Source organism: Macrosteles quadrilineatus, unplaced genomic scaffold (assembly GCF_028750875.1).
Source record: "Macrosteles quadrilineatus isolate MER2022 unplaced genomic scaffold, UCM_ALF_1.0 Scaffold_2__2_contigs__length_208266976, whole genome shotgun sequence".
Taxonomy (NCBI): Eukaryota; Metazoa; Arthropoda; class Insecta; order Hemiptera; family Cicadellidae; genus Macrosteles; species Macrosteles quadrilineatus.
Window position 1 is genome coordinate 112,835,331 of NW_026542595.1, and position 23,858 is coordinate 112,859,188.

Below are 23,858 nucleotides of genomic sequence, written 5' to 3' on the forward strand. Positions count from 1 at the left end.
TACAAATTTAAAATTATTTGGCATTTTTATATTTATTAATTTTGTAATAATTTACATAAATATTTAAGTCATAGATCACCAATATTTGTTTGCTTTTGTTACTAATTTTTTACCCAGACCAAATATAGAATTTATAGTGAAAAATACTTAGCTTTGAGGAATTTATCTAATGATCTTAGAAATTAGAACTTTTTTATGGCCAACTTATTTATTGATTATTTTATTTATTATTTTTTGATTGTTTGACTTAGCAATCCTTTTAAGCATTCTAGCTGTTTCAAAATAATATTATTTATTTTAAGACCTTTGTTTGGTGTTAAATAGTTCAAGTGTATTTTTCTGAATTGTAAGCTCCATATTTACTTTATTTATTTTACCACACTGTGGTAATTTATACTTAAAATATTTTGTAAAACATTACTTATATTTTTTATTTTTTACAAAGAAGTATCAATGAAAACTTCCGTGTAATGAGCTATACTCTGTATCATGGAACCTGTCTACCCAGACCGTAAAATTGGCCGGCCCCCAACTTAACAGAGGGTCTGGAGACAGGTTCCATTGTACAGAGTATAACACACACATACAATACAAAGTGGGAAAAGAAGGAGTAAATATAGAGGTGCTCTCTTGGCTACAAATGTATACATTTGATCAAAAATTGCAAAAATGTACATTTTTCTTTTAGAAACACAAACCACGCAAATGATTACTCTGTTTACATATTACAGTAGAACCTCGATAACAAGTGTCATTTTCAAATCCCCTTGAATTTATTTTACCCCAAATCACATGGTATTGCAAACCTCAATAACAATTTAACCTTGATAACAAGTCTCATTTAGTAATCCCCATCAGAGTCTTGTTATCAAGGTTCTACTGTATTTCTCTGTGGCTAAGATTCAGTAACATATTTTAGTGTTGTCATATCAATAATAAGACATAAGTGTTAAACCTTGTTTACGAATGTGCATGTATAATGTACTTAAGGCCAGTCCGAAAACTGTAAAATGTGTATAATACTGTATAATATGTATAATGCCAAATATTTATATCTGTAAAATAAATTGTTTCAAATAAAAATGTGTTTAAACTTCCTTTTGTTGAATATCATCGCCAAACAACACTGTAAACGACATATTTTGTGAAATTGATATTTTTTAAGAACTGATGCAGATGCAAATGACATTAAATTGTGTGGGATATTTCAGTTTAAAAATATGTAGGTTGGTAGCACTCTTACAAGGGATTAAATGCATGGAAAACTGGCTGTTTTGGCATTTACACAGCCAGAACAGTTTTGAGTTTTCTGAAAATATTCACTTTTTTCATTTGCAACGTTGTTTGGTAAGCTATTAGTTTTAAGTTCGCTATTTTATCCTTCTTTTTGTTTAAATAAATCGTGATTAAACCACTCAGAAATAGGAGAAAAAGAAACTTTACAATGACACTAAGAAACAAAACAATATCATCAATGCTTTCATTTATTTTATAAATTTTTACATTTATGTACATTGTATTTACAAGGAACACACGTTAACTATAACAATTCAATTCAATTCCAAACTACACCAAATTAAATTCGTAACCATTATATTACACAGATGTTTAATGAGTAGCAGTTATTAACTATGGAAGATTTCTTACATCTATTATTGACTTAGTGTTATTGTACAATTTTGAAATTGAACTTGACTTACGCTACAGTTATTCGACCAATAATATTTAGATATGGACAAAGGCACAGTTAATTCACAACTCGTTGGTCTATTCGAATTTGACGTGAGAAGTGGTCGATGTGCTCGGAATAGGCTCGCAGTGTTTTGGGCTGAGTTTTCTGTATCCTCTGCTTTTCCCCTGAAACGTAAATGGCAGTTTAAACTCTCAGCATTTTTGATCACCTTATTTCTTTGAGCTGCAGGAATCATTCATTAACACATTGAGTGCTGATGACGGGAATTCACACCATTGTTGAACATTGAAAAAAATGAAACTTTTATGTTTAAACATATCAACCGCTCTAATAATGTTAATTTAGCTATGCCAATGCTATTGATGTTATTCCCATTTTAGGAATACACATTCTTTGTAGGTTTTCAGTCTGGAGCTGTTTTTTACACATTACTTCAGGCTATACAAGAGGATTGCAAAATTATCACATAGTTAAGATCTGTTGGTGATCGGTGGGATTTGAACGCAGGGCCTCTGGGACGGAAGGCCCGTGCTCTACCACTAGACCAGATCACTCCTGTGAGAGGGTTTAAGGTTAATAACCTACGTTCACGTGCCTATCTCATAAAAGGCTTAGGAAAAGCTAAAAGTGTGGTTATCCACTTACTTTACCCACATAAAAGTCATATACAGAGGAAACCTATGAGACAGCGCACTTTCAACACTTGTATGTTTGTGCCTGAAATATTCTTGTGACGAGCAAGGAAGCTCTAACAGCAAACACTTTGTGGAATTTTTATTGCACAAGATCTTCCTCCACCGTGAGCGTTGAGTATATGAGAGCGATGGGAGCAGTATTGGACTTTACTCTAGTCACCAGCACTAGTGCTTGGCACCACTTTCCTCTGTACCTTACTTCCCTATGACCAACTTACCTTTTCCATATACGCCTTCGCATAGAAGTTCCCAAACAGCACAATGAAGGACATCATGTACACCACAAGGGCATATTGCATCCACAGCGGGAAATCACAACCTGATCTGATTCCGTTTATGCCGAGAATCAAAGCAGTGGTGAATTGAACCTGGAAAAAGTTTTAATTTCAGTTTTTGGAACATAGAAGAGTGTGAGAGCTGATTTTATTCTTACGATTGCCGAAAGTGTTATCTAAGATTGCGCCATTAAAGTCATGATCAGGAAGTTCATTATCATATTTCATACCCTTGCTTTGCTGGATACGTTCCTCGCAAGGACTTTTGAGGCCAATTTAGACAGGTAAATGCAAGATTGAAAGAGGATGCCAAACTATTAAAAAGATAGATAGTAAAAAACCCCATCAGGGTGCAAAGGTGTAGATGAGAGTTGAAAGAATTGTGTGATCGCTTAGACCATCTGCTTCTTTGGCTAAAATAATCACTGATTATAAATCCAACGATCAAGGTAAGCTTGGTAAAAGCTAATGCAAACAAGCAAAATAAAACGCACCAGTTGCAGTATTGTCAGGTATTTCTTCCACCAAAGGAACGGAGCTATTCTCGGCCCCAGAGCAGCAAGGCCGTAGTAGGAGTACATGAGAACATGTATGAAGGAGTTGACCATGGCTGGCAGAAAAGTGGAGCCGCTGGGAACCCACTGGAAGGGAAAAAAAATTCACTGTCAGCAAAAGTGTAAAATTGTAAAACAATAAAACTACTTTTATGTATATTCATAATCGTAATATTCATAATTTCATAATCGTCTAACCTGGACGATCTAGCCCAGAACTTCACGCTTCGCCAAGAGGGTCGCATCATTATCACTTAGATCAAATCTGTTGTTGCTCCGTCCAGGACCATTTATTAAAAACTTAATAATCAAGAACAGCTGGGTCCAGTTTTGAGTCATCGAAAATGTAATACATTTTTAAATCAGCAGGCTTTTGATTAATACTCCTTTCCCAAAATTTAGGCGGTTTTAGGGGAATAAATCTATCCCCTCCACGTCTTGATTCTACCACTAAAAAATATCTTAACAGCTGAGATTTGTCAAAATGCCAATCAGCATTCATTTAGCAGAAAAAGTAGTGGGGGAACTTCCCCTCAGACCGTCAAAGTATTGTGAACGGAGTATAGATGAGCAAATGAGCACTTTGACCACTCAGCTAACTATAGTTAGCCTAACTGTGTCTTTTTACAAACCTTTTGTAAACTGTACAAAAACAAAACAATATTATACTATTCATAATCTTTATACGAAATCCGTTTACCTTGATTCCAATCCACCACAGGGAGAACATGGTCGAATGGTGGTAGACATGTAAAAATGTCAGCTGCTTGTCTTTCTTTCTCAGGATGAAGAAGAAAGTGTCGGAAAACTCCAACAGCTTCGAGAAGTAGTACCACCACACTGCATTGGCTATCTGTAACGTACCGTTTACATTAGTAACCGAATAGGTGGGTGAAAACGACAAATAATAAAATGAACACTATAGTCTGTATGATGGAACCTGCCTCCTGACACTTCGTCTACCTAGGACTGGGCCGAGTTTTAGACCATCTGTAGGTAGACGGAGGGTCAGGAGACAGGTTCCATCATACAGACTGTAGCTGAACATGGCTATCTCTGTTTGAACTAAAATATCCATGGCATACATGAAATCACTGAACAAGTAAAGAGTATTGGCCTTTAGTTACCGATTGTATATACTCTTTTATTGAATTGTTTCCAAAAATTATGTCTATAGATAACCTATAATGTTGACTATAAGTTAAAGTTAAAGGTTTATAAAAAATATGAGAGTTTTTTTGATAATATTTTTTGCTAATACTGACATTTAAAAAAATGATTAAATGGAAATCAAGAAAATTGTGGTGGTGAATGAACGGATATCAACAAATTTATGTCTCACCAATTTGAAAATGAGGAGTTAGTCAACTTCCTACTTAACTATCCTAACTGGTGATAAATTTACAGAAAATAATGTTTTTGAGTAAGGGACGTTCATGCATATAGCTCTGTAGTTGGTATGTACACCGCAACGAGATAGGACGCCGCATACTGGCATAATTTGAGAACAGAAGCACACCATTTGCAGCTCTGTAGCTGATGTGGACGCTTTGCTGTATGTCTAAAAATTTTTTTAACAATCGAATCTTCTGTTGCATGTGAGAAAAGTTCAGTGATACCTTTTTTGACTGCAAGAACCAAATTGCATACAACATTCATCGCCACAGGACTTTAAGGCCCTAATGCGAAGAGTGAGGGGAGAGATTCATCGCCACAGGACTTTAAGGCCCTAATGCGAAGAGTGAGGGGAAAGTTTGGAAGAAACTAGTATCACTGAATTTGCATGTAACGGGAGATTCAATCATTTAAAATTTTTCCACACAGCGTAGCATACGTCAGCTACAGAGGCGCAAAAGGTTCACAAATGATGCCAGTAAGCGACAAGCAACCTAGTTTCGGCATACACGCAAACTACAGACCTATACGTACAAATGACTCTTACACCCCTCGTATTTTCTGATTTAATTTTCCTCAAAACTGATGTTTCGAATCGCAAACTCACCCTGAGCTCTTCCTTGTGGGAGACTTGTCTGATTGGTTGACAGATGTAGCTGTACTTTAGTCTCGTTGAGCCGATGAACAGCTGAACACAACAAAAACATATTATGAAATATAGTGTATGTGAATCGTTGTGATTATATTGTTTATTTTACGTGCAATAGTTCAGGTTGAGGTTGTACTTTATTGGCATTTAATTTTTTATATGAAATTGAGCCCTAGCCCTGGCTTCGCCTTAGAGTAAGAGGTGAGACAAGCAATGATATCTTATGGGGAAAATTGCAAATTATGACTATTATGAGATAACTTTTAATTAATAACTTTACAGCATTTAAGGACTGTACTTGGTTTAGAGTTAAGGAGACAATAACATACAAAATTATAAACAAAATTGTTTGTGCCTTTTCTGGAAATTACTTTATTTTATGGGTTTGTATTGGGAAAAACTACCCTTAAAAATTAAAATAGTCACCTACCACCCAATAGTACCCACATACTGTACCAAATTCTGGTGTAATAAAACCACAGGAAGCATTAATTATGGGAATAAAATAGTTATGTGCATGGCCAAAGCTAGAACATATTACATATCTTTTTGCATTAAGATATCCCTTCAAGATTTGACCTACCGCAACCTCACTACACTACGAAACGTCGTACCTCAAAAGCGATGTACATGTTGAGTATGGCCATGCTGAGGTTGTACGGGACGAGGATCCACTTGAGTTTGAAGGGTTTGCGGTCTCGCATCAGTCTCGGTCCGACGCAGACGATGCTTAGGTAGAGAAAGGTGTAGAGGAGTGTGGGAACTGGAGAGTCTACCATCAGCCATCCTCGGGTACGCTCGTCTGCGGAAACGGATACAGAGTTGTAGAGAGATAAAAGTAATGATAAATTATACAATCCATACCTAGGTAGCCATAGGGAAGTAAGGTAGAGAGGAAACTCGCTTATGGGATGACAGTGCGCTTTCAGCTCTAGTGTGCCGGAAATATTTTTTTTCCTTTTTTTTTTAAAGATGTTGGTGGCCTCTTTTAACCTTGCATTTGCCCTTACACATAGACTAACTGCCCTGCATGGATCGTATACAGCAAAGCAAGGAGTGAGCCGGTACAGTACAAAGGTGATCTGTACTGATAAAATGTTTTCGGCAGTGACCAGGATTCAAACCCACGACATCGCTGCCTTGGGCCCGAAGACCGACTGAGCCACCGACTCACTAAGATCTACTTGCGGGGAGCAAGGAAGAGCATCAGCGGCAAACACTGTGCGAGATTCCTATTTCTCCCCGACACCAGCATTGAATGTTTCCTCTGTACCTTACTTCTCTGTTAGAAAAATTACGTTTTCTACACAATATAAAAATTTTCAAATTCAATAAATAAAGTTTTCTTTATACCGAGTTTTGACTTAATCATAGAGTGGATTTAAAACATTGACTAAGCAATTTTGTACTATAAATAATTTGTTATTACCAGAAATTGAGAGGTAATAGTGGTAGTACTCGGCCAGCTGGGAGAAGAAACTCGATGTGGTATTGAGCAAATTGGCCATTTTTCCTGAAAGAAAACAAGAAATTGAATATTTTAAATAAATATTATCAGATTGATATGTCGTATATTTTCTTCAAACCATTAAAAAACACCTTTATGAATTTAATTTTATAATTTAGCTAAAAAAGTGAAATCTCAATAAGGCCCCTTGATAACAAGACACCCTTATTCTCCCATGTTAACAAGCGTTGAAGAAAATAGATTTTTTACCACCCGAATTATGTTATAGCAAACCTCGATAAGGAGTAATCCTTGATAACAAGTTTTTTATACTCCCTGACTTAATATTGAGTTAAACTGTATTTGTTTTAAGTTTTTATTGTAAAATTACAGCAAACTGCATCCTAAATTAAGGAACGAAATAGTTTTTTTAAATTATATTACGATAATTATTCACCTACTAAAATACAAAATAATCTAATCAGCAGACATTTGATTAAAGCTAAGTTCATATTTCAAAATTTGTCATCATTAAGTTAACCGACTTATTTTGTCAGGAAAATATTTAGCATTTACAATACAAGTAGCCTTATAAAGAATTCGTAAAAAAAAAAACAGCTTACATTATTAAAAAAAAACTTTAAAGTATTTTCAGAGATTCTCTTTTATGTTGTATTTTAAATAAATAAACTATTTTTTAAATTTTAACATGACATATTGTTTTTGATTCCGTTCAATCAACAGTTAATGTTTAAAATTCCAAGGAGTTATTAGAATTGTCCAACAAAATACAAATCGATCTTGTATGAAATGTAGAGAAAGTAGTAATCTTTTGGCAAACAATCTAACCCTGGTAGATTTGACAGTAACATCTGAATCAAAACAGATGTTTAATTAAACCTGGAATACTTCAAGGTTGTCACCCTTCACCTCAATTATTTATTGCAGTTGTTTTTAGAAAGCGTTGACACTATAAGTGAACTTCAAACAGATTAAGTAGTTATTGATTTGTCTGTAATGTGTTTACTTTGAATTTTACCTCGAATTAGCTATTTGAATCAAGGTTAGTCTACGTCTTAGTACAGTACGTTAATTTAAAAATATTTTTTTGATTTTTTTTAGAAAACACTGTAGATACGATGTTTTTATAGGCTTGAAAACTTGTGTACAAACAAGAGTTGAGAGAAAAAATATCAAGAAATAAACACCTTAAAGCACACATAAATAAAAAAATACATAGGATCTCATCCTAAAAATAAGAGGTCTATTATATTTTGAAGCAAGAGCTTCATGAATAAGGGTTTGATCAAGAGTTTCCAGAAATTTTTCGTCCGTGTAACCACATACAACAAAGTTTCTTTTCTCTTTTTTTGTCCTAACACAACTTTACATTAGACAAAAAAAAATCGAAATAAATTGTAAAACAATCTATCTATACTATTATAAAAAAGAGGTGGTGTCTGTGTGTGTGTATGGGAAAAGTAAACGCGAAAACTACTGGTCGGATCGGGCTGAAATTTGGCATGATGATAGCTCACATTCCCGATTAACATATAGGCATATTTTTATCCCAAAAATCCTTTCGGGCTCCGCCCCAGTGGCTCTGGAGTTTCCCATGTTAACCTTATGAGAAATGAAATTATTGAATCTTAACAGCTGTTTCAATTAAACAAGTTGGTTCTGTTCTGTGATGTTCAATAGCATTAAAGTTACAAGGATTACCAACAGGGTGCAGCACTAGCACTATTATTTCTTTTACATTTATGACAACAGCAAAAGGTGAGTGAGCGTAGCGAACGAACTTCAACCTGGAGGCGAGTGAGCGTAGTGAACGAGCTAACCTGAAGGCAAGTGAGTGTAGCGAACGAGCTAACCTGAAGGAAAGTGAGCGCAGCGAACGAGCTCCAACCTAAAGGTGAGTGAGCGCAGCGAACAAACTTCAAAAAGAACCTAAATTTCTTAAACCATGTCCTCACTCATAACTGCTATAAGCATTTGATACTTATATGCCAACCCCGTACGAAGGACGGGTACTCTGCTAGTATCATAGTAAAAAACTAATTATCAAAGAAATAACACATTGGTTTTGAATTGTTTGTTATGGTTGCTTAGCACCGGGAACAATTGAAATAACGTAGTTTATTACGTAACGTAGTAATTAATTATTGAGGATACAAATAGACTATATTGTTATGAATGTTTCAATGAAATAAATTGACAGCATATCTTGGAACAAGGGTAGTTAAAACTTAGTTTTAGTTTTAGCACATTTGTTTTTCAGATTTTTACGACTGACATCAAAATTTAAATCAAATCATAAAGTGAACTAAATCAAACTTTTAATAAATGTACGTAGTAGTAAGACCAAATGTGGAGTTCAGTAAACGCATGTTTATCTATGGTAAATCAGCTGTTTTCAAACGGCATTTGATACCTTACAAAAACATTAAGCTGGTTGGTGAAACAATAGTTTGGATACCATGTCAAAAATCACCTGTTTTCTCTTTTGATACATTTTATTTAACTGTATTTTAGAGACAACTCTGTAAAGTTCTCGTTGTTCAATGGCTGTACAAAATAAACGGCTTCAGAAAACTGACGCACACTTTCTCCCATTAGCTTGTCATCAACCCTGATAATGGGTAAGTGGTAACTATGATATTTAATAGATAAAATCGCAAAATTGCAAACACTTTTAAAGAACAATTTTTGCATCGTTGGGATAACATATTAAATTGTGATCATCATCGTTCCAACCATTTTAGTGAAAATCTTTTATTTTATGAAAAAAAAACACCATTGAAATCTGAACTTTAAAAAATATTTAAAAACCCCTAGAGACACCGAATAAGTAACCATATACTAAATTTTGTAAAAATCGGACAATGAACACATCCTCAAACACACACATCACTTCAAAAACCTTTTTGGGGTCAGGGATACCCAAAAACAGATGTTTCCACCAAAAACTCAAACTCGAACTTTTTGACCAAAATAATACTGTTTCCATATTATACTATGTAATTTCTCTATGTACATATAACATGTATAAGGCCAGAACAAAATATTTTGTCTAAAAAGCCGCATTTACACGTGTTTGTAAATAAACTACCGTTATTTGATTGTTGAAATAGACTCCTGTAAAAACGTGGTTTACTCCATAATAGTCTTCTAACCCTTATTTTTAATCCCTACTTCTATCTAATAATATAAAAAATATTTTTTGCGTCTAAAATCTTATGTTTTATAAATTTATTATGAAGGTAGTATTGAATATAGAAAAAATTTAAACTGATTACATCTAAACTACTGAGAAATCGGTTCTAAAAATTGAAAATGCTAGACGTTCGGTTTTGACCACCAATAAACCATTTTAGAATTAGTTTCAAAATCTTGTTCTATGGATTTCAGATATAACATGTCAGAAAAATGCATCAAATACTTAATACTAAATTAGCTGATCAAAAGCGTTTATTAAGTTACATATACAGTTCTAAAAACTTTGGAAAAATTACTTGTTACAACTAGAATGTAGAATAAGGAAAGGTACTCCTTTCTTATGAACATTCAAAATCTCTTATTGTAAAAATAGATCTTTTAGCATGTTAAATACCAATTAATTAAAATGCAATACATTTAATTAGATCTATTGTCAATATTTGTAAAACATTTTTCTTCAAATAGATTTTTTGCGTGTTGTTAATTTATTTTCTACTGCATCTAGTTTAGCGAATTCGTCTGTAGGAAAATTGGTAGGCCTTTTACCGTAGTGTTTATAGCAATCGGGACTAAAAGTATTCCAACTTCTGTAAACATTTCTGCTAAATTTTTACTTTTTAAATAAATAAAAAACGCGTACATTTAACACAAACGTAGTATTTATAAAAGTTTTATACATCCTATGCCTACAGATTATTTTGTACATTTATATTTGTTAAAAAATATTTAATTCTCAAAAGAGTAGACAATTATTTAGTTTGTAGAGTTTTTTTTGTGCAGTAGTTCTATGAAAAAAACGTGTACGGTGTTTATAGTATTTTCCCTTACAGGTAGTTATAATGTAACCGGTTCGTTAAAAAAGCATTACTATGTTCTAAAAATTATTTCCTTTAATATAGCTGATAAGATTTAAAAAACTATAGATTTTTAAACACGATAGTATAAATCGTGTGATTTTATTATGTTCAGAATGTATAACTATGAAAAATAAGGTGATATACAGGGTGATTGATATAAGTGTGCCAGCCGTTTTATTAAAAAACTATAAGATATATCAAAAAAAGTTAAATGGTAAGTGCCTTGGATTTTTTATTAAAAACATTATAGTCAAGTCCAAAAAATTATTTTAGCCGCCATTTTTCAAATATGGCCGCCAACTTTGATTTTTCTTATGTAACACCCTGTATTTTATGATGTATTCTGATAGAAAAAGTAATTTTAAGACGATTTTATTCTTGTGATTTTTTTCATAAACCTAACCGTTTCAAAGATAATAATGGTTTAAGTTGTGAAATTTTGAATGGTTTTCGAGCAAAACAGCTGGCATGCTTGCTTAGGCCTTTATCGAAACTCTTTCTCATGCAGAAATTTCAAAACTTTAACCATTATTATCTTTAAAACGATTAGGTTTATGAAAAAAATCACAAGAATAAAATCGTCTTAAAATTACTTTTTCTACCAGAATACATCCTAAAATACAGGGTGTTCCGTAATAAAAATCAAAGTTGGTGGCCATATTGGAAAAATGGCGGCTAAAATATTTTTTGTTGTTTTTTAAATAAAAAATCCAAGGCACTTACCATTTAACTTTTTTTGATATCTCTTATAGTTTTCGAATAAAACGGCTGGCACACTTATATCAATCACCCTGTATTAATAAATTCAGTATGATATATAAAATAATTAACTGCCGTCATTTAAAAGCTCACATTTTTGTAGCTTCTGATAGTCTGATGAACATTTGATACTAAAAATAAACAAGCATGTCATTCATAGGTAAAAAAAAAATAATAAACATTTATTTGAAGAATTATTCAATTTATAAATGCTAATAATCCAAAACTTTCTAAAAATAAACACAATTATTTTAAGGTTAATGTCACCTGATACTAAAAGCCTTACCAAACCCTACCATTAAAATATTTGATTTATCAATAATAGTTTATAAGTAACTGTAGTATTTATCCCACGGTATAATTAACATAACATGAATCCAAACAGACAAACTATACAAAAAATACAATATTTTACATTTCTTAGGCCAAAAATAAATAAAATAATTTATAAATTTTAAATGAAAATACCGTTTATTTTATAAAAATTAAATACCTACCTGTGACATGTGGTAAATAAACACCACAATTATTGTGTTAAGGTTAATCCCACCAGGGTTTTAAACTCTTGACAGCCCTAGATGTACTATCGAAAATTCTATAGGAATAAATTATTTTTAAGTACCTAACTGTAGTGTAAATACAAGATGGAATAAATATAAAATTACAACAGAAAGACGATCTGACAAAACGCAATCTTGTGTAGTTCAAATATACTCGAAACAATTTTAAAATACACAAAACTATATTTTTTTACTGAAAACCTAGTTGTAATGTGCTCGAAATAAACAGCAAAATTGTTTCAAAGTTAACCCCTTTAGGACTTTAAACTATTAAAAGGATTTTTTTTGTCAGTGACAGTGGTAAGAGAGTGCTGGCCAGCCCTTACAGTTTTAACCAGTTTTTTCACTTAATAATTTGATCAACATGACTAGTTTTTACTATTGTGATTCTGACAGTGTTTTAAAGAATCTTTTGACATACCACTGATGATGTGGTTGCATACAATGACCTGACGATTTTCTAAGGAACGAAACTAGTTGTCATACTAGCAACTAAGGTTGGATAAGGTAATTCTTCCATTTTATCAATTTTATTTTATCTATTAAAAACCCTACTATTAAAACACTGAATTATCAGTATTGAAAACGTAGCTGTGAAATTATGTGCTTTAAATAAACATAGCCATTAACTACGTAATATTTTTAGTAAAACAATATTTCTCCAGATAATAAACAACTTCGTAAAAACCATTGACTATTTGGAACTGAAGTATTATTATTAAGTATTACTGAAGTTGTATTAATATTCAAAGGTAAAACCTTACACTAAAAATACTTGATAATAAAATATTTGTCATTGGGCTGACCATCAATTAAAGAATCTAACAAAAAGTATCAAAACCAGGATTTGTAATTTTTGTACGAAAATAAACTTTAAGAAAATTCCACTGGTGTAGAACACATGCAAAAGATAGTAAAAAAATAGTTCAAAAGTAGTTGTAGTATTTTTAACACCACATAACATCACTCCAGACAGACAGAACGTCAAACGATATTGCCTTTCTTAGGTAAAAAAAGACCAAAAAATACGCAAAATTACTATACAAATTGTAAACAGTGCTAAAACTTATTAATAAACATAATAGAATTAATCTAATTGGATGTTAAATATTTCCCAACCTTCAAAACACTTAGTTTAAGAAATAGTTTTTAAATTATTGTAGTATTTATCATAAAATACAATATATTTAAAATTACTCCAAGATGCTTCTGGTATGTTTTACCTTTGGCTCTCCTAGCAGGACACTGGCATGGGATGACCAAGGACCGCGGTGCGACGAGGTGGAAGACTGACTGGAAGTGATCAAATCATTCCAGCAGCGACCTAGTCCCCCCCCTCCTCTACCTCCCCTAAACTGTACTGGGGGATAACCAAGAGTCGGGTGGAGTCATTTCCACCAAAGTGTTTTAATGTAAAATGAATATTTCCGATTGGGTTTAAACCGAACGTTTCGGGAAGTGTGGAAACTCATGCAGTTTTCAGGTGAATCTGACCTAATTTAAGGGTTTTCAAGCTAATTTTACTTAACCAATCTGGTGTACTGGATCCCTTTTTAATGTACCAAAAAATTTGAAACCTGATACAAGTGTGTTGACACAAAAGATTAAACTGAAACTTTTACATTAGTTTGGAATCTCAATTTTAAAGTTTAGTTTAATTTATCGTGTCACTTTTTCGAAATTTTGTTCAGGTGTATAATTGATTTAATTGATTGTATTAATAAATCAAAATAAATAAATAGAAAAATACATATCAGTTAGATTGGGTTGGAAAGACCAGTTACTGTAGTAAAAATAATAACTTTATTTGAAAACGGGAGTTTTCTTCCATCCCAAAACTTCAAAACTCGGTACAGCTTTAAAAATTAGTGATTGCAAAAGCCCATCCATTTTGACCTTAAAATTAAAATGACTATCCTTCTCAATCATGTGCTTTTAACACGATAAGGGCGGTATTTGATGAATTCACAGATTGAAATATAATTTCTTTATTGAATTTATTAGGTCAAAAAGAAGATATTTTTTCTCACTTTGCCTTTGTTTATGATAAATACAAAATCTATTGCACTGATTGCGGTGAAATTGTACTTGTTTTAGGTGTATTCGTGTTCTTAAAGCTCTTACAGGCTATGCGTCCTAGACGTCCAATAATTTGGGGTGGAACTAAGTAATTATTGATTGGTCTTTATAGGAACGAAAATTAATTCTTTATTTTTCACGATAGTTTAGTTGACCCCAAATTTAGTAAAAAACGTATGCCTTCACATGCAACAGCATAGCTTTAATAGTGGAAATGAATTTAACAACCATACCGATTAGAGCAAAAGTGATCCCTCCACGATTTTGCAGAAGATACTCATACTATACAATTTTATACATAATGCAGTAGTCTAAACAGTCTGAACACGGTTGCACAGAAACTTATTATGGTGTTTTACCACTTAAATACAAATGAAATTTAAATTTTAAAAATTATATTCTAATTAAGATTAAAAAGTTTTCAGATCTAACACAAAAAAGACCATCAAAACAAAGCTGTAATTCATAAATTATTCCTTCGGTAAATATTTGGGCGATATAAAATGCACAAAAGTGTTTAAATATAGTTTTGGATTTTTACCCAAAAGACTTTAAATTTTCAAATATTTCATTCGTCGAACAAATCAAATTAAAAAATCATACAATTTAGTACACGACATCATACGAATTGGTTAACAAGATATTAAAAGTGCTCAAATCAGTACGTTGTCTACAGCATTATTAAAATGGAAAACAAATTAAATACCGTCGGTTTTGGGTTTTAAAAGATGTTGAAATTTGAAATTGTATATTTTCATCACAGAATGGTATTTTCGAAGAAAATTGTTGCTTCTAGCAGCAAACCTGGGTACTCTAGTTTCATTGTTATGTTAAGTGTTGATACAATATATTTCCTAGTATTTACACTATACAAAAACCTGTTTGAACGCAAATTCAATAAATAAACTATAAATCAACTTTCCTAGGGTTGCTGCAACGGGGAAAATATTTTCTCAGCAAAGGGTGGATTAACCTATAACAGTAGAAGTAAAAATTTTTTGATGTGATATTTTAAAGCAAACTTTTAAAATTTTTTTACAAAACGTGATCAATGCTTACCTGTGGAATGTGGAAGAACACAATGTCACATAGTTTGTGAAATACAGCGATTACTAAACTATTTTGTACTAACTATGGCAGTGATGACGTAGGGTAGCAACCCTAGTGTGACGCAGTCCCACCCCCAAACCGACCCACAACACAGGGCTACCAACACGACAACGTAAATATGTTTTAGAGGTTGGCAACAATGATAGCCTACATCGGGGGAAGTTCAGTGAAAACCTGTGAAACCATCAAGCGTGTTGGAATAAAATGTCAATCGTCGAAAATCGTTTGTATACCAAATCTATTTTAAATTACTCTTCACCAGCGGTGCTTATTTACTACTGTAGACAGATTCATGTATAAAGATTTTAATTGGAGCGTTTTCCCATATTTGTACGTAACTAAAACGATTTCACAATAAAATAAATTACCCATGGATTTTTAAAACTTGATTTTTTAAATATTTTTTGTATTACAGTAGTTTAGTTTTAAGGTCACAAATGGTGCTAAAATATTACTTTTCATTCATGCACGTCTACAATTAACATAATTTCACATACATATTAATTATTCGGCTTAACAAACAACTTGGAACAATAAAAAGTTATATTCATTTTGTCGCACTGTTTGGTGTTAAATTTTGATGTTTTGACGTGTTGAAATTGCAAAGAAATATATCAGCTGTATATCATTGAAATTTTGACATAATTTATGATACTGGTGGAGGTAATACATAGCCAAAAAAGTCAATTAAAAGTATACTAAAACGAGTTAAAAATTAACCATTATAATTTGAGAAAACATTGTACATTTAAATCTTATTATATTTGGACGTTTCCCCCTCAGTTAAATCAACAATTTCATCCCTTGAGATTTTATTCAACTGTAGCCTAAGTTTACAAAAGCAGTCAAATTTGTTTGAACTACTGTACATTATTGATGAGTGATTATGATCAATGAGTTGATTCTTTCTAAGATCAGCTGTTTTTCAGCTAGTTTATTGTAGTAATTTATTAAAAGCCCAATAGTCAAGGAGAACCACAGGACAGTTGTGTCCAGTTTCGAATCATTATGTTTTTGTCTATTTTCAGGATAGAACCGGCAACTCTTTTAAATACCAGGAGAGAACTTTAACCACTTGCCCTGATATTCAAATACTACGATACAAGTTAACAACTTAAAAACGTTATTCATTTTGTGTTATAGCCTGCATGATGCAGCTTGTCTCTTTGATGAAGTTGAGGAGACAGGTTCCATCATACAGACAGTATGAATTTTTCAGGAAGCACACTTTGTGAACAGAACGGCCCATGAGAGCCGGAATCTTTCGAAATAGTGGGAATTAGTGAAATCGGTCTGCAGTTGGGAGACGTCCGAAACGAAAATGATGTACGTGTTGACTGAGCGAATTGAAGTGCGGAGCGTGAAGATGATACAATGGTCGGCCTACTATCCAGAGAGAGCAGGCACTTTCTCCAGACAAAAAGCCAACAGTCAAAAGTGTATTTAATACATCATTTGTTCGCTACCCACAGTCTGAGATTAGGGCTAAGATGGTATGCCTCGCTGGGAGATTCTGTATGAAATGCGGTTGGAGTTTATGAGGTTGAAATCTCCCCGCCGCAGCAAACCTGGAGATTAAAAGAATTTGTCTCATTGGATTTTACTTAAATATTTCCTTAAACATGTGTGATCTATTCCCTATCCAAACAACCTTAGATTTCATAATTACCTAGGTTTGCTGCTACAGATAAAGGAAGGGTGTTTTTTTAGGTAAAAAAATAGTCTGAAATAAATAAATTCACCAAAGTTTATTCAAATATATAACCATAAACAAGCAAACTACAGCAGTTTTTTTCCCCATAATGATAATCCATGAGAATTTAAAATGTACAGTTTTGCCAAATTTGCTCCGAATACTGATGTTGTATCTCTAATTTACATTTACTTCATTATTTTAATCGTATATGAAAGCTTAGTAACCAATGTAAATGTCTAAAAAGGTTCTCGCATAAAACCCGTCGTTTATAAATAGATTTATTAATACTTTCATTGTTGAACAGCTGATTTCAGTAACACTGCCTATTAAATATCATAGTGGCACAACAGTCTTGACATAATAAACCCGAGTATTCTTACATTAGGTATTTTTACAAATATTTAGGCTAGAATAAATTGTTAAAAAAGCTCATGCTGCTCGTCTTCGAGTAAATTTTAAACTAGTTGATAATCTAATTTTACTGTGTCAACGATTATTGCATCACCTTGTCTAGAAGTTTCCTTACGATTAGCACCGTGGGACAAGTGAATGTTTGCTGAGGATAACAATTTGATCGGCTCAAGGTCAATGTATTAGGTTGTTATTTACGTCAACCCCTTTCCAAATAAGAAGAATAATTTGTTAAATCAAACCGTCAATTAATAACACAACTGTAAACACACTAAAATAGTACACTTTTCATTGCGGTATAGTTAAAAGTGGGGTTCTACCATAGACAAAAAGAATTAAAATATAGACCGTCAGCCGTGCTGCAGATACCATAGGTTCTGGCGTACACCTTTGGCGCCGTGTAGTTATGGTGTACGCTACGTAACCACACGGTGTTCCCAGCGGTGTGCGCCTGAACCTATGGTGACCATGGTAACCGCAGCATGGCTGACAGTCTATATTTAATTCTTTTTTTCTATATTGGAACCCTCTTAATCTTCTAATTTGTTAGATTATGTCTGCTCATACTTACACGTTTGATTTTTCAAATTGTTTTAATAACTTTTGGAACTATGTAAATACATGTGTTATACTAATAATTTTAACGTTTCGTTGATTATAAAAATAAATACTGTATGTGCAAAAAGCATTTTATACACAAAAACTTTTCAAACAAGGAATAATACAGGTTTACACTACTTTTAACTTTACAAAAAATAAATAAACATCAATTAATGTATTTTTAAGCCAATGTTTCATTTAAACATTCTTAATTTGGAAACAAAATAAACTGTACCCTATTTTTGAGCCATGTTTTCTCGGATTGATATATTATTTTCAAATTTGAAATCATAAATTTTCTAGTAGTTAAAAATAATGGTAAGGTTTTAATTAACTGGACAGTAACCAAATCAACCCTAATAAACGAAAAAGCTTTCATTGTTATCAATAGGTACAATTAATTTGGTTAAAACCCGGTTATTGTGGACATGTTTTTTACATAGAGGAACATGTAGATGCTTATCACATGTTCTATAGTTCCTATATAGAAAATATAACACTGTTTTTTTCAGCTGAACAAGTTTTAAAAGAATCAGCTGTTTAAAAAACGACATTCCTAATAACCCCCAAACGGTTAAAAATCAAACATCTACAGGAACACAATTAATTGTAGTTTTTTTACAAACACATCAAGGAAGATTTAAATACCCCCGCCGCAGCAAACCTGCCGACTAAGCGAATTTCCATTTGTCTGAATTGATTTTCAGTTAAATATATTTTAATAACATTTGATTTAACGAGTACCTAGGTTTGCTGCTACAAGGAAACTAATAAAGTGTGTTTTTGAGTAAAATATTGATAGCTTAGTACAAAATAAATAAATTTGCCAAGTTTGATCAAAATATATCCATAAACAAGCAAACTACAACATTTGACAATATTCTCCATAAGAATAACATGGGAATTTTAAATTTACAATTTTTTTAATTTTCTCTGTTACTAATAATCGAACAAAAATACTTTTATATACTAAATTATTTGTTTTTTTAAGCTCTTTAAAAAGGTTTAAAGAGAAATCGGGAAATTTTGTGTTTTGAGGGTCAAAAGTGAGAAAAACCAATTTTTACTCCATAAAACCCCCCGTAAAGCCCCGTTCCCATGGTCCGATCGTGCTGGTTCGCGAACTCATTCAAGTTTATCCCGCTTTACACCTTTAAACCAAATTTCATCAAAATCGGACAAAAATTACTCAAGTTATCGCGTTCACGGACGTATATATATATATATATATATATATATAAGTCTATATATATATATATATATATATATATATATATATACATATATAAAAATTTGAACGAATGGTGTTTTTGGCCTCTGGGGACATCAAAATGAAAAAGTAAATCGGTCCCGGGTCTAGGTCTTACCGTGCCACCTACGGTAATAGCTACTTCCCTATAGGGAAATTCGCTAAAATCTACCAATAAATTTCATTTAGTTATTTTTAGTGTTTTTTTGCACGATAAACATAAAACAATTTACATATTGACTTAGTTTAGCAACTACGTATGTAAGCAAATTTGTAAAAAATAATGTTATTTATCTTGATGATATGTTATTCTCTTGTCTTACTATTTATCACAGACTTGTTTTAAACTTGTACACTTACAATATTTTTCTTCCTGCAGTGTAATATTAATGGCTTATTGTTGATACACCATCAACACTAGAACTATTTAGACCTAGACGAGTTTGTTCTGATGTTGTCCGTACGATTTGATATTATTTGGAGATTTTATCGTAGGCCTATGAGAGAGCTTACCAGTTTTAACGCTTTAAAAAGGTCGTCGCTTTTAAACCAGTCTCATAAAACAGAAGTTAAGTTTTAGATTATATTTACAAATACATTTCATTGTTGAACAGCTGATTTCAGTTACTAAGTGATGCAATATTAACATTAATTAACCGAAGTTTTCTTACAATACTTATTATTGACAAATAGTTTTTTTTATTATAACAATATGCTACTTATCCTAATAATATGTTATTCTCTTACTATTTTTCACAGACTTGTCAAAACTTTAACAAGTTACAATATTATTCTTGCTATGTAATATTCATGGCTAATTGTTTAAACACAATCAACACAAGAACTCTTTTAGAGCTAGACTGTGACAATATCCAAGGCACATAAGTGGTTGGTTGAGATTGAGGAAAGTAAACTTTTTGTATTAATCTTCCCGCAGTAGGTGAAGCAGATGAGTTCGTTTTTACAGTTCACTTTCGTCTGTTTCTTGTACTGTTTTCATGTCAAAGTGACCTTAATTCTTCCAGTGGCCTTGATTCCTAAGGAGAATCTTAAAGTAAATAGTTATATAGGAGAATTTCAGATAGTCAAATGATTCAGGCTTGTTTCTTTAACATGAAACTCTAAAACTACTAAAGTTTGTACATATATTTAAAAAGATAATCGTCAAGAATAAAGTTTCGTAGGAGGAAATATTTAAACTAGTTACGCACCATTGAAAACATTTAAATTCAGTGGAAAGTGAGGATTTAAAACTGTATAAAAATATTATTTTGCTTTGCCAGTTATAAGAAACGTTCATACACATTGTAAACGGGTTGTGTAAACTTATATTATATGTATTGCCATTTTCGAGTCTCAAGAAAATCGTTCATCAAAATAGGGATTTATTCGGCAGGTTTAAGAATAAGAATAAGAAAGAGTGTGCAAATAAAGTACGAATTGTGCATTACTAAACTGTCTTAGTTTAATTCGATAGAATTACATCACTGTAATAAAAATCTTAAAAAATTACCTGATTTTTAAAATTTCATAGTATGTATTGAAACCTGTTGTCAATCATCATAGCTTTTTCAATTTTACATTCGTTTACGTATAAACAGATGGCCATAATAAAATGTTTAAATCCATACGAAAATGGAGTTATCGTTACAGTTGGTGATGTTTTAGTGAATTCAATCAAAATATTGTGATGTTATTTGTATATAATGTAAATGAGAAAATGACTTTAGATTTTGTGTTTTGATAGAATTTTCAATAGAAAATTGTCAATTAATTCAAATATCCCGGACTTTGAAGTCACGAAGTGACGCTGGCTGCTAGTAATGATTAAATTCAAATTGAAAAGTCTTCTAAAATATGCAACACTTTCACTTGCACAAGTCCCGGATACTAAGTGCATATTGAACTTGGATTGGGGCCCAAGACACTTGAGGAACTCCAGCTGACTATTCCAGCTGATCATCTTGACATAAACAGCAACCCACGCCATTTCTCCAGCTGACCTGGATGAGAACGACACTTGCTATACTCGCCTTTGTTCTACAGCTGTAGGCGATACTTTCATCTCTGACAATGCGCTCGTTTGTAGGCAATCAATTATAATACTAGAGACAACAGGGTATTGTTGGTAGATTGTAAACAATGTTTGTGACATATCTTCGTCTTGTCAATGAGATTTGTAAGTGGTTTTAGGATATAGAAAGCATTCTTGAAAACTCTAATTTACTGGGTAAGAGGTATTTGCAGGTTGGAATGAAATTTAAACTCAAAATTACGCTCCTTTAGCATATCCTTTGAATTTCCTTCTAAATAGTTTAGTTGTATAACAGTCTCGTGTCTATGAATTTTCAAAGTTGTCAGTTTCTCAGTCAGTGGTGGTGGTCCCTTGCGCCTCTTTCATTCAAAAATTTAAAATTCTTTGCAAGATAATTTGGGATTCCGATATTGATGGCCGAAAGGGTAATGAAAAGTATTCGTATTTTTCTGATGTCCTCCAATTTCAAAATTGATTCATTAATGTAATAGGGTGTGACATGGTCATCACGCCTAAGATTGAACAAGAGTCGAACACAATAATTTTTTACTCGTTGTAATTTTGTAATTTTTTCTTGCACTATGTATAGACATCTGACACCTCTGGCAAAGAAGTTATTTTTTTGTCGAATTTATTCGAATAATTTGATTAGTCTACTTGACACCACGTTATTACCCCATTTAAATAATTTTCCTGTCTCGAAAACAATGAACATTTTAAATTTTCAAAACTAATAAAGCTATGATTGCAAACAACCAAAGAGGGTTGATGTATAGGAATGTAAAATAATCCATCTATTTTTGTGTTTTACTTCTTCTCGCTTAAAAACACGAGATACTATATACAAGGTTTAAGTTCAAACCCGATCGATCACCAATTTAGCTTTTCGCTTAAATCACGAAGTAATTTTCGTAACTCATCTTTAATGGTGGGTTCAGTAACTTTAGCTAGAAAAAGAAAATGTAGAACGAGAACTATCTCAATAATGGAGATCTCACTCTACTAAAATCCATATATGGAACCACATAAGCACCCAACAGACTGAAGGAATGTTCTTCTCACACCAGGGAAAGCGGAAAAATCTAAGAGTCCTCCGGGAAAGCGGGGAGTCCCGTATGACAACTGGGAAACATCTGTTTTTGTGGACTCCCAAATGCGGAAGCGAACTCGCGGGGTTTTCTGGACATTAGTTGAATGGAAATAGAGAAATCGCCTTCATAGATACATCCTAATTTGTGAGTTTGCTCTTGAAAATGTTTGAAGCTTTAGAAATCTAGCTAATAAAACATCATCCATCAATTATATTCGCAAAATTCATTTCAGTAATTTTTGAAAAAAAATAATAATGGTTTTGTCTGATTTTGGTGGAGTTTTATTTTCCAAGCAACAAATTTTACTATTGGTTTTGTCACTGTGCTAACAATTAATTGAGCTTAATCAATATGGAAAAATTTTAATCATATAGGACTATGTCTAATCCATTTATGATACGTACATTCATTCATGATCCACAATTTTTACGAATTTTCTTTTGATAGTTTAAACCCCGATTACAAGGGTTTTCGGTTATTTCCGCCAAACTTTTGAATTTTAGTTACACTACTCTATGGAAAGGAGTAATATTTTTATTTTATTTGGGAAAATAATAACTAACTATTAGGGTTTATAATACCATAGACAAAAATAATTAAATAATTATTTTTGTCTATGATAATACGTCCCGGTTGGACATTTCCTTTGAAACATAACAATCTAAATTGTGTTTACAAAATATCCAAATAACAATTTCTATCGATATGCTTTAAAAAGTATAATGAAATTGTTGACTTTTGTGCAATTTCCCGAAAATACTTAAAAAGCACACTCAAACAATAGCCAAACAATTTGGTTCATGTTGCTTTTAGTTTGGTTGCTCCGAACAATTATTTTGAGCCACAATACAAATATGCATATTGTTGCAGAAATCAAGAAAGCGTCAATCACTATATCTATTTTAAGGAGTCAACTATCCTTGATGAATAGGATTAATGAACCTGTTTGAGAAACATCTGATCTTTATCAGTAACTCTTCCCTGTACAGTAAAACCTCGATAACCAGTGTCTTACGTGTCTCAAATAAAAGTTGTTATCGAGGTTGGTTTACTATCGGAATTTGCAATATGTAAGGGGTATAAAATCAAGAGTATTTGAAAATGACACTTGTTACCAAGGGCCTTGTTATAGAAGTTCTACTGTACTTTCAACACCCATCTTCATTTTAAACTACCTTCCTTGAGTGTCTGTACATAATTGTACATAATTATTCATGCTGTATATAACTGTGTGTACATAATTGAACGATCTAACAAACAAAACTTGGTTCATTGAGATTACCACAGCTCACTTAAAATTAAAACAATTCTTGCCTCCAACAAACATTCTTGAACAGTCATTGTTTCAGGTCAAGACCTCTTAACTTTACCAGTTAACAGCTAAATCAAGCCAGATTATGATTAGCTTTCTTCAAACCGGAGAAACTGAATGACTGAGCTATTGGCACCAGCTACACAGAACCGCGCGGCTGCATGGTCAAAAT

At 32.5% G+C, this 23,858-nt stretch overlaps 1 protein-coding gene across 2 annotated transcripts; it reads right to left on the reverse strand.

The window, feature by feature from the left end:
* Positions 1–1,567: 1,567 nt before the first annotated feature.
* LOC128987054 (elongation of very long chain fatty acids protein 4-like) lies at positions 1,568–15,355 on the reverse strand. Of its 2 annotated transcripts, none has more exons than XM_054407720.1 (8): positions 15,242–15,355; positions 6,691–6,774; positions 5,876–6,063; positions 5,220–5,300; positions 3,918–4,070; positions 3,158–3,304; positions 2,607–2,756; positions 1,568–1,857 (listed from the first exon to the last, which is right to left on the reverse strand). In XM_054407720.1, exons 2-8 carry the CDS (start codon positions 6,767–6,769, stop codon positions 1,768–1,770), a joined length of 888 nt encoding a protein of 295 aa, XP_054263695.1. In that variant the 5' UTR covers positions 6,770–6,774; positions 15,242–15,355; the 3' UTR covers positions 1,568–1,767. The 2 variants fall into 2 exon arrangements, with proteins under 2 accessions (XP_054263695.1, XP_054263696.1); XM_054407721.1 differs by lacking the exon at positions 15,242–15,355 and adding an exon at positions 13,327–13,439.
* Between the last annotated feature and the right edge of the window lie 8,503 nt (positions 15,356–23,858).